This window comes from Ursus arctos, unplaced genomic scaffold (assembly GCF_023065955.2).
Source record: "Ursus arctos isolate Adak ecotype North America unplaced genomic scaffold, UrsArc2.0 scaffold_3, whole genome shotgun sequence".
Taxonomy (NCBI): domain Eukaryota; kingdom Metazoa; phylum Chordata; class Mammalia; order Carnivora; family Ursidae; genus Ursus; species Ursus arctos.
In genome coordinates this window covers 62,827,791-62,840,310 of record NW_026622985.1, presented here as the reverse complement: position 1 = coordinate 62,840,310, position 12,520 = coordinate 62,827,791, and the positions used below count along the sequence as shown (strand labels likewise).

The window sequence follows — 12,520 nt, the reverse complement described above, 5'->3', positions numbered from 1 at the left end:
GGTGAAAATTACTTTATCTGGAGATAGAAGCAACAGTGAACCAAGGTGGGATAGAATCGGTTTTCATAATCTTGCAAGAGGAACGTCTGAATTGTCTCAGTGAATTTTAATCCCAAAATACCATGTCCAAATGGGTGCCATTAGACTAGTTCCAAGAGGCAGGAGGCACTTCCAGCTGGTTCTCAGTCAGGGATGTAAAGTCCTTTGATTGCTTTCTTCCTCTCTTGACAGGCTGCTGATTGCAAAGTCACAGGATTCATATCATACTGTCCTCTAAACAAACAGAAAATAAAACTGAAAAATAAGATCTGGGGAGAGGTGACGAGATTGAGGGACAACCAGGAATGAGTCTAAGCAGTAGAACCTCTACCAGGAAGAACACCCGTTACGGCCCAGGAGAAACTCTGGCAGATATTTCTGACAATCAGTGGCTGCTCTGCCCAGATGCAGAGCTCACCCACTAATGACAAACATCATTTCGTGTTTATGCCGAACCCCTCCCCTGGCCATTTACTTTAGTGGCTTTGTGCTGAATATTGAGTAAATTCAAACTATTTCAAATATTACGGTTAAAAATCATGTTAAGGAACTTCCAAAGGCAGAACTTCCTTGAGAAATGAACACGTAGGTTGTTCCTGGAGGATGGCAAGCTATGGCACTGAGCTTCCAAAGGGCCTCAGGGGAGAGGACAATGGGTAGGATAATAATAAGAGCTGAGTTCCAGCTGGGACTGAGAAAGGCTGGCGTTGGGAGAGCAGCTCCCTCCTTTCTCACCGCATTCCTTGCATCTAGACATTGGTCATCAGGGCAAATGCTTTTCCAGAAGATAGTGTGGCATGGTGGTGACAGCAAGAACCCTGGGGCCAGATGAAATGGTGCAGTCCTGCCTCTCCCCCAACCAGCTGTGTGACGGTGGGCAGTCTCCCCATCAGAAATGGGGATAACAGTGCCTGTGTCCTGAAGTTAGTGTGAGGAGGGAAGGTTGATCATGAATGTAGCCCTCAGAAAGCCACAACAAAGGGTAGTAGCTACTCTTCTAGGAGATTGTGTAGGAAAAGAGCAATGAGCTGGGAGTGAGTAGACTTGCCTCGAGGCTTCACAACTCTAAGTAACCAACTGAGTGCCTTTACACAGACACGTGACCTCTCAGGACTACAATTTCCCATCGATTAAGTGGGAGAATTGGACTAGATGATCTCTTAGCTCACTTAGCCAGATAGTCGATTCTATGCTTGAACTCTTCACCACCTTTGGAAAAATCAATAGTCAGGACATACTGCTCCCATAAGATGATTTATAAAGTTTTTATTTACTTGGCATGGGCAAAGGACATAGAAGTGGGAGGAGGAGAGAGGAGACGGCACAGGGATACATACCATCCAACGCCTCCACTGATGTCTAGCTAGAACCCTCCAGAACGTAATTCAAAGAGCTCAGCTTAACCTTCTAGTCTACTTTACCATGAGTCTTCCCTTTCTAGGCTGAAATGGATAAGATTCTACTAGACTAATACTGTTTCTAGATATAATAATGACAGTCTTTTGGCTTAAGAAGTATTAGCCCATTATCCGTAAATTTTTCCAGTTTTGTAAAAACGAATTACCTAATGAACAAAAAAATATTAGCACCTAGATTATGAATTCATTAGTTAAGCTCTATAGGGAGGCTGGCCATCTGTGTTTAATATAAAATCATCCTTCTGGGTGCAGAACGGAAGGCCTTTTGGTATTTGGTAAATGGATTTAAAATCTGTGTGCATAAAAGTAGGGATTCAAAGCAGACGGTGATGAAATTTGTTTCTTACCACCCCATTGAAACATTCCACTTAGATTTACACAGATTAATGAGGATATGACGTAAAATCATTTTTTAAAAGATTTTATTTATTTATTTGAGAGAGAGAGAGTAAAAGAGAGCATGAGCAGGGGGAGGGGCAGAGGGAGCAGCAGACTCCCTGCTGAGCAGGGAGCCTGGCTCGGGGCTCCATCCCAGGACCCTGAGATCATGACCAGAGCAGAAGGCAGACGCTTAACTGACTGAGCCCCCCAGGCACCCCCGTAAAATCATTTTAATCCCTTCGAAAGATGTGTACTTCCACAGGAGCTCTCAGAAGGCAACAGACACATGCCCTCCCAGGTTAAAGAGCAAGCGAATTATAAAGGAATGGCGGCCACACTCCATTTAAACTTGTTCAGCAGTGAGTCAGATACAGATGAGCCCGATTTAAGCATTAACTGTACAGGGGATAATATGAAAAAGCTTTCTGTCCCACAAAACCAGAAAGCAGGGGAGCAGACAGAGTCCTTTACCACACCATATTTGGCTAGAAGACCCAGGTTAATACCTGCCCATCCTTCTGCGTGCCTCACTCGCAGCTCTGCTACTTGGTTAGACTGTTGTCGATATTCGCAAATCTGGGTTTCTAGGAATTCTGGCCACATTAAAACTTGGAGGCAGTAAGTCATGTGAGACACATCAAGCGGCATTGAAGTCCCTGCTTCCCCACTCGCTAGCTGGGTGGCCTTGGGCAACCTACTAGATCTCTCTGTGTTCCTATTTCCTCATCTGCCAAGTGATGTCAGTTGTAAGTAAGGGTTAAATAAAATCCTGCATTTATAGCATAGTGCTTTGCACATCGTCAAACATGCTTTAGTGATATTTAGCATTAATTTTAGCTTGTAGATCCTCAGAATAGAGGTTTTTAAACATAGGTGGGAGAGTGGCAATGGATGTCACATACCAACCTCACTCCATTCTGTTCCCACCACAGAGTAGCTAAGGTGCCTGTCAGACTCCTTTACAATGAGATCGATTGGCTTGCTTCTGTGTCCTCTGGGCTTCTGCAGGACCGACTTCAGATGAAATTCCAGAAGTTGTCTATGGTAGAGCCATTATTTGCATCGTGAGAATCTGCAGGATCAGGAACTACTCCCTATTTTCCTTATATTTCAGAGATTAGAGTCTTTCAGGATCCTTCATGTTGAATATTCTTGGTAAGAGCCCAGGGCTACACATTGGAGTGTCATTACAAGAAATGATCGCATGAAACGTTTGCTTCTCATTGAAAACATTGTCCATTTTGTTGGCCAGCATCCCTTCTCTGAGCAGTAACACAGCAACCTTCTCTAAGCACTAACATGGCAAACTTAATTTGGAACTTGGATGCGAGCAAAGCATGTGCCCCGAGGAACTGGCGCTTCCGTGTCACTGCCAGGGGTGATCTACCTTACCTTGGTCTCTCCGTTCTCTCAGAAAACCTAGAGCCAACTGGTATATTCAGGCACAGTAACCAAATGAACCTTCCCTAAGAGCAGGCTGTTTCTTCCTCTATCCTCCATTGAAATTTTTGTTTACTATTTAATTAAACTTTATCATAATTCATTTTTATTTTAAAAAATGGGATAAATCACATATTTTCAAAGGAAGAAAATCCAGTTGATTTTCAGGGACAACGTACTTTCCAGTAGCTCAAAAGAAGAGATGATCGTTGTTCTCAGAAGGTGAAGGAAGCAGGAGTGGACAAGAGGGGTTACTATTAATGGGAAGCACAGGAAGATGCTAAAAGCTGTGAGCCAGCTCTGTGCAGGGTGCAGAAATGGAAATTTTATATATGTTTTAGATAGTAATTAACATTACTTAACAAAACAGGAATAGGGATCCCTAAGGTTCTTACAGCTTGGCCGAGGCTGCTTAGCTGATGTATGAGGGCCGGGTGGGGAGCCCAGGTCTCTATGACTCCAAAGCAGCAGTTAGGCCAAACCATCTTCGAAAGGATTTGGAGCTCTGGAGTCATCTTCTGTTGTGAAAGGAAGCAGCAGTCTGCAGGGGGCCGGAATTCAGAATCAGAAAACCATCCCTCGTTCTAAAGATTCTCCAGTGCAATGAAGATTTGGAAGGCAGGATGACCTCTGTCTCTGTCTATATTCATTGTCTTCCTTTACTGGACCAACAGAGCAATCTGGTATCTCATCACCTCAAAGAAGACATCTCCCCTTAAAAACATGGCTGGGGTCCCTCGTGTTTTATGACTCGGAAAGCTTCAGGCCTAGGCAGGAAAAAGAACTGAACACACTAAAGATATTGCACATTTTAGGCTAACCTACGAAAGCTCCAAAATCCTAACAGAAGTGCTCTAAGATTTTACTTCAGTAAAGGCCACCTGCTTCCCAAACACAGAACTCTCAGGGCTCCCTGGGCCAGCAGCCACCTGTCAACTGGGGGCTTTGCACCCAAGACAAAGATGTCCCCGTGAGTCCTCGGCAGAGCCGATCAAGACTCCGTTCTTGCTGTGCCCTGTGTCTCAATTACCCGCCCAGCGTTTCACACTCAACAATGGTAGCTAGTATTCAGTTTGCCCAACTGCCCTGCAGTCCCGCTGGCCAGCCCCAGACGTGTCTCTAGCCTTGAATGCTGAAGACTAACGGTCAGTCGTACTGTTGGGTATAGCTACCTATGGCTCATTTAATTGAACTAAAATACAATTTAAAACTTATTTTCTTACTATTTGATAAGTATCTATGGAGTATTTCTGTCATTGCAGAAAGTTCTTTCAAACAGTGCTGCAAGAATTAACAGTTGTCCGTGGTTATTAGCTCAGTAATGATCTGTGCGACATTGGGAATAGCTTTAATCAGCCCTGGAGACCTTACCAGTCTTGTGAGCTCTGAAACCAGCTTTTCTCTCTGATCCTGCACACACACACACACACACACACACACACACATGTGCACACACATCCATGCACGCCCACACACACGCACTTATACAGAGACAGACCAAGAAAGTGAAGCACACAATTGTCTCCATCTTGTCAGTTTTTTAATTTGGAAAATGAGGAAATGGCTATTAACGTGCTAACACTCGTAATTGACTGGAAGACCCCTATATTAACTACTGTTTATTCTTTAAATGCTAGTAAGCAATCTTTGATAATGTTCTCACTGCTTCCTGCTAATTGCTTTTAGTGACACAATCCACTCATTCATTGCCCAGAGGGCTTGAGAAACTGGTAACATCATGCTGGGTTTTGAAAAGAAATACACATTTTTCTTACCATAAAAAACTGCAAATCAAGCTGCTGCTGCTGGCTGACACAGAAATTGTCTCACGCGACGAGCCGGCCTGGTTTGTCGCTCGGAGCTGCCAGTTCCACTGTCCTTGAGACAGACACACACCAGTTATGATGCCTCTAAACCTTCCCCGAGCTAACGACTCCAGGCTTTATACTGAGGAGAAGGGCCTGTCATGGCATCTACCCTTTTGTTTATGAGTCAAAACAGCCTCCCCAAGACTTTTCAGCCCTGTCTCCAGTGTCGTCATCCATCCAAGACTTGCTGTTTGATGGGGAGGAATGGAGCAATTGGTTACATGCATGACGTACAGATCTTTTCGCTCTCTCCCTATTTCAGTAGTGGCCTGAGAAAGAGAAGCTCATATAGGACAGGAAAGCAGTTAGCCGGAGGTAGGAGGACATCGATCAGCCACACACCGCAGGCTGTTACAGCGGGGTTCCAGGAGGTTTTTTGTGTTTCTCTTCAGCGAACATCCACCACAACTTTGCAAAGACGGTGGTTGCTTTCCTTGCAGGAACCCTGATAAATAGCCACTGTTCTCTCAGAGTTTCTGAGTAGAAGGAAGAACACGCCACACAAGACACCTTCCCTATTCCTATTTTCCCTGCCATAGAGTCAGAGTTGCTGAGTCCCTGTGCGTACTTCCCAAACCAGGAAAACAAGCGTTTCCACCATGTTTCTCTCAGTTGCCACCAAGAACCGAGGGAGCTCCTCATCCTCGAACTTCTTGGCTCTGTCTCTCGTGTCTGCCTTTCACCCTGGTAATTTTTTGCTGTACACAGTAGAGTGCTGTGTGCATGGCGGGCACTCGGCAAATATTCATTGGATAAGAAAACGTCCCTTGAAAGCATATGCAGCAGAAATTCTTGAAGTCTTACAAACGCATATGAGTCGTGCATTTTACTTCACAGCATATCTGCACTACTTCAATTTTGTTATGCTCCGCCAGTATCCTGACAATGAATGATCTTTGGTTGCATCATATTGGCCCTTGGGCTTTACGTTACTACCGTTACCCCTAGAGCTTATCCCAGCTTAAGAAGTGAGGAACCCCTGAAAAGAACAGTGTGGGTCCTTACTCCGAATAAGACCAGCGTGTCCCAGTGCACAGCTCACCGACTCCCTTGCCAGCTTTCTGTGACCCATCAGTTGCTCACTTAGTTAAAAATCCCACCGCCGATGTCTCAGGGGAAGGAAGCTTCATAGTAAATCTCTCCAGCCTACTTTGTGCAGTCTCAGCAGGCCGTTTAGGTAAGGTGAGAGCTCCCTTTGGGGAGGAGGAACCGACACAGCCTGTCATGCAGGCCCCCCGAGAGCACTCTTGATGGTCATGGCCAAAGCACCGCCTGCTCCTTTGCAATTCACAGTTCCTATTGTGCATCACGAGTCCGATTCCCAAATGTGTTCTCCTCATGGAGAACTGGTGATTATATGTTTGCCTAATTGAAATGACTGTAGATTAGTCAGGGAGTAACTTTATTTTCTCCCTTTGAAATAGTCTGTCAGGAAAGTGACTTGTGTTGTATGTGTAGATATAACATGATTTTGAAAATTGAGCAATGCCAGATGTTTCCCTAGCCATCAAATAACTTTTCCTTTCCTCTCAAATTTTTCCAGCAGAGTTCAGATTCTTTTTAAACTATATGGATTGCCATATTCTGACTACATCCAAGAATTCTCAAACCCTATTTATAGATGAGGAAGATGGGAATCACAGAGGCATTTTGCTTTTGTGAATCAAGTTTGGGCGTTTTCTTTGTTCATTGTGTGGCTTTTCCTTCCATTTTTAATACTTTATTTTTCTATTGAAAGAGTCCAAGTTAAGACATAAGTTTTGCAGTAAAGGCAATTTTGGATAGGAAAACACTTTCCTTACAATGTTACGGAGCACTTTCTGATCAGAGTAGTTTCAAAACAATACGTTTGTAGACGCAGTAATGAGGTGACTTGACCAAGGCCACCATGTTCGCCAATTGTGTAACTGCACAGAGGGGCTTACAGGTCATAGATGCTTTCAAGGTCATACATGCTTTGTGTCTTAAGTCCCCTTGGGTCCTCATTTATCAATTTAGCCAACACCAACTGTGCTACTCCTATGTGCCAGGCACTGTGCCAAGAGATTGGGACAGTAGCATTATGAAGACAGGGGCCGTCATTAGAGAGCCCTGGCTTCTCCACACTGTCCGGGCTCATGAGTATCCTGAGTCCTCTTCCTTCAGTAACTATTCACAGTACACGTGCTAGGGCAAGTCGCTTACCTAAGGTTTGTGGCAAATAATGAGAAACACCACGATGTAACATTGTATGGTGACAGATGGTAACTATGTTTATTGTGGTGACCATTTTGTAAAATACAGAAGTATAGAATCACTATGTTGTACACCTGAAATTTAAAAATATTTTTTTTACTTAAGACAAAAACAAAGAAATAGACATGACCAGGGCCTTAGGGTCATTCTTATAAATAACTCCCTCAACTTAACCTGCCGTGCATTCCAATGTAATAAAAATGTATAAGCCTGTGAGATAGGAAGAAGTGTGCTTTTGGAATTGGAATAAACAAGGCTTTCCCATAGGAATGGTCTCATATGATTGGAAGGAGGAGTCTCTGGAACTGCCCTAGAAAGACATCCTGGCAGGAAGGGGTGGGAATCTCTCCCAGTGGGACAGGTTTATTACACTCACCATCACTTTATTTTTTAATTTTTTAAAAGATTTTATTTATTTGAGAGAGAGAGAGAGCATGAGGGGGGCAGAGAGAGAGAGCACAGGCTGGGGGAGGGGCAGAGGGAGAAGCAGACCCGCCCAGCTGAGCAGGGAGCCCAATGTGGGGCTCTGTCCCAGGACCCCGGGATCATGACCTGAGCCAAAGGCAGACGCTCAACGACTGAGCCACCCTGGCATCCCAAATCCCTGAATTATTTTAAGATGATTTCCTCATGAATTCCACTCCTTGTGTGTATCACTAGCATCCTAACAATTCATTCTTGGATTAATTGATGTGTATTAGTCCCAGGGGTGGGGGTCTGGTGTACCAACTCAGATATGGCACACAGCTATCTCAACAGTCTTAACAGCTCAGAGAAGACTGTGGAAGCAGAAGAGTTCCAAGAAACTTGGTTTTTCTACATCTCCCTCCCCACTTTTGCCAGGCCTACATGGACAAGGAGTCCATTCCCATAGTCATTACAGATACTGATGAAATAACCCTCTGGAAACCACCACCTTGGAAAACCTGGTGCCATTATTCCTGAAGGATTTAATAACCTCCTGAGTGGTTAACAGGACAGTGCTAACTAAACATCAACATCAAAAGAGGACTTACTACCCAGGGCCCTAGAATTCCTTCCTTCCTGAAGACTTAAAATCAGATGCTTTGCTTGTTCTTCCAGGCAAGACTATTAGGAAATAAATTTGTTGATATTTTTGGAAATCAGAATCACTTACCTTATAAATTTGTGTGTGTGTTTTGTTTTGTTTTTTTCCCTTCAGACAAATTTTGGTACTGTCGGCTTTCACCCAACCATAAGGTCCTACACTATGGAGACTTGGAAGAGAGTCCTCAGGGGGAAGTGCCCCACGATTCCTTGCAGGACAAACGTAAGTGGCTCTCCTGTGTAGGAGGACTGAGTTTGGGTGGTTGGTTTAGCTTCCTGGTCACAAAATAGCGTGCAGGAAAGCTACCAACCCAAATTAGAAAACCCACTGGGCATGTCTCATCTTGTTCAGTCCCAGCCTGCACATTCTCATCATGCATGAGACCCTGATGGATTAGGGATTTGGGACTGAAGAGGGGAGGGTGCAGAAGGAATCTTCACATATCTTTCCTGAAGGACGTAAACCTAGGGTTCAGACATCCACTTTTGCACTACTTTCCAGGTGTTGTTTCAAGGAGCAAAGACGATATAAACTTGACTCCGTCAGTTGTCTTTTTCTGGTGACCCAAAATGATTTTTAAAAAAATGGAGCACTGGGTGTTATACGCAAACAATAAATCATGGAACGCTACATCAAAAACTAATGATGTACTATATGGTGACAAACACAACATAATAATAAAAATAAAAAATAAAATTTTATCTATTCATTTGAGATAAAGAGTGAGCAAGAGAGCAGGAGCAGAGGGAGAGGGAGAAGCAGGCTCCCTGTTGAGCAGGGAGCTTGACGTGGGACTCGATCCCAGAATCCTGGGATCATGACCCGAACCAAAGGCAGACACTCAACTGACTGAGCCACCCGGGCACCGTGACCCAAAATAATTTCACATTTATTCATTTGTTCATTATAGGTTAGTGTATCCCATCATTATAATGCAGAGCTAATGGCAGACCCCAGTATGGCTAACCTACTTCAGAGAAGTAACTGAGACACTTAGAAAAATCCATGATCAGTTACATTCTACTGTCAGCTAACTATTCCCTGAAATATGTATTATTTGTTTTTATTTGCTGTTTCTGTATGATGTCTGTTTTAACGTGTATGTTTTGGAGAGCCAGTAATTTTCTAGACTATTTTAGCCCAACACCAAACCAGGTTCCAGGTTTTTAGACTGTAATAAGTGTACAAATTAAACAGGTATTATAGAAACATTAAAATACACAGGGTGATGAATTAATTTGGAAAAGAAATGAGATAAAATGAACATAACCTCAGAGGATATCCCAGGTAGAAAAACCAACGAGTGAGAGATTGAGAAAAGAAATAAAAACACTTTTGAATAGACTTCAAAATTCACATTGACCCTGCATGGGTCATATAAGCATGTCCCAGACCAAATCCTTACCCCTACATCCTAGCACCTTTCCGCTTGTCACCCCAGGGCGCACTGAAGTCAGCTCTGGACTGCCTTCCCTGCAGCCCGTGGCCACCAAAGGCAACAAGTAACCACAAGTGAGAAATTCCTGACACATTCAGACTCTGAGCTGACATGTCAGGCAGATAGCCTGGAACATTCTCCCTTCCTCTAGCTTCAAAATGAAACAGTCTGGTCTTTGTAGAGTCATTTAGTTCAGAAAGCTATCTTGTTTGCTGTCATAAGAGCACTGCCTCCCTGGCCCACATTATTGGCCCCACTGGTGGGAAGAGCAGGAAATCCGAAAGGCACAACTGCAGAGTCTGGGACGGCGTTTGTGCATCCCTACTGTGGCGGTGTTCTGGGCCTCTGCCAGTAACGAGGACCCTGCCCCATCAGGTCTCAGAAAGCCTTCCCCTTTCCACCATGGACAAGCTGGACCAGTGGTTCTGAGGGTGGTCCTTGGACTATGAGCAGCATCTCCTGAAAACTTACTAGAAATGCAGATTCTCTGGCCTCAGTTCCAGTCCCACTGAATCAGAAACTGGGAGTGGGGGCCAGCAATCTTGGTCTTCATAGACTCTAGGCAATTCTGATGCACACCCAAAATGAGAACCCCTGAGCTGGATACTGCCTGATACTCTTCTCTTCATGGTGATTTCCCAAAGTTGGCTTCACCAGTAAGTAAATATTTTAAAAGAACAAAAAAAAGTGAATTGATGGTGGGTTAATTTGGGGGAAAAAAAGTATTAAAAAATGAGATCCAACTAAAATTTATTATCACATTCCTTTCATTAAAAAAAGGGCTCTTGATCATGAAAAACAATAAGGAAGACCTGAAAGACCTAATCTTGGAATATAGGACAGTCCCGTCTACTAAATTAAATTAGCTTTATTAAAAACTCACAGCTGTGTCTTCATTTTCCTCTCTTTGCTATTAACTGGTAAAAACTCACTGGTGAAACCTCCTTCATGAACTTGGAGCTGTCCAGAGGCCAGCAATTTGGAATCACTGCTCTACAGTGGTCAAATGAAGAGGTAGAGGTTACTGTTGCTCAAGGCAACCAGAAGTACCATACAAAGTCTTCCTTAGTCTTGTTCTTAACCTGCCCAGGAGATAGGGAAAGTGGCCTGAGCAGAACACACACACGCACATGCACATGCACCCAGAGCTTGAGTCATCGTTTCCCCACGTGGGCCAGTGAACCGGCTCTCCCACTCACTGGACATATTATTTATCCCTATATTTATAGGGACATAATCCTCTTCCCAACCCACAGATAGACATTTGGTTGGCACTGTTTGCAGGTTTTATATGCAGCACTCCCATTCTAGCTGGTTCTGTTGCTTAGGAAATTGGTAGTTCTACTCTTAGAGAAGGTCAAGGCTCAGACAACACCTGAGTCTTGTAGGGGAAGTTCCTGGGCTTACCTGCAAGCAGATACCCCCCAGCTGTAGCAAGGCCTGCACCCCCAAGAGCCCAGGGTGAAAGTAACTAGCTATAAACCCAGAGTGGCAATGCCGGGGAGAACCAGCTTGCCAGAATGGTTGCAGAAGAGCAAGGCCAGAGCTGCAAATCTCCACACAGGTTTTGGTTGTGGCCATGGAGTGATATTGGTTCTGGGAAAGGTTTACAATGGTCCCCTCTGACAATGGCTCCAAAAACTCTAGAATTCCCCTTCCACTGCAGCCTTTGAAAGCCCGTACCTCAGAGTTCAGAAGAGCTGCTCTCTCAACAGTTTATCCATTGTAGGATAAACCAGGAATGCATACCGGTATGGGTGTATGCACATAGGAGGGGGGGTGTGTGCGTGTGTTGGTGAGATTGTATCTGTATGCACATATGAGCCAGGGAGGGTGTGTATTCATGTGAGAAGTAAAATGGACCTAATATGTGCCTGGGATAAGCAGGCCCCAGCTTAGGAAACTCAATTTGGCTGCTTCAGACCTGCCACTGGTTTGCATTTAATTCCAATTCTGCATTCTGCCCATCCTCTTAGAGCCCTTAGAAGTCATAAACCTCATTCCACTAGAAAAATGAAATGTTCCTTTAATTAATATCAAGTGCCATCACTCTTGCCGTGTTCGATTGCCCTCTCCTGAGACCAAGGGGGAAATTGTCTTCCGACCCTTGAGTTAATCAGTGCTGAATATTGAGATATTGATGAATCAAAGAGTGTAATTGAATCTTCTTAATACAGAGAGGGTGAGTGGAGATCGAGGGCCTCTCCTTAGCTGTCGTCACCCCTAAAGGCTTAGGAAATCTCTTCTCATATTACTTCTGTTTGGCAGGAGATATGGCCCCACATCCCAATCACCACGTTTACAGGCTCTCATCACCCCCACTAGACACTAGACTCCGCAGCTTTCCAGCCATGCCCCAGGCCCCTCAGTGCTGCCCTTTGAAAGAATCTAGGCCAGACCTCCTCACTCCCACATCAAAGGGGCCAGGGAGGAGAAGGCTCACCCCTCACAAGGCGATTAATCCTGTTATAGAGGATGAGAGGAGCAGCTGAAACAGCAAAGCAAAGTGGGCAATTTGGGTCACCGAAGCACAGTGAATAATTCAGGTCCCTCGATCTACAGAGACAATTAATTTTGATTATTGATAATGAGAATAATTGTGAACAACATTTATTGAGTGCTTACTATATGC

The 12,520-nt window shown here is 44.3% G+C and overlaps 1 protein-coding gene across 15 annotated transcripts in view; it reads left to right on the top strand.

Annotated features, from left to right (window-relative positions):
• Positions 1–12,520, top strand: part of ELMO1 (engulfment and cell motility 1) — a 690,097-nt gene that overhangs the window by 657,980 nt on the left and 19,597 nt on the right. For all 15 annotated transcript variants that reach the window (XM_057304123.1, XM_057304122.1, XM_026509354.4 and 12 more), the window contains one exon: positions 8,565–8,672. In XM_057304123.1, coding sequence (XP_057160106.1) covers positions 8,565–8,672 — 108 coding nt within the window. The remainder of the gene's footprint in view (positions 1–8,564; positions 8,673–12,520) is intronic.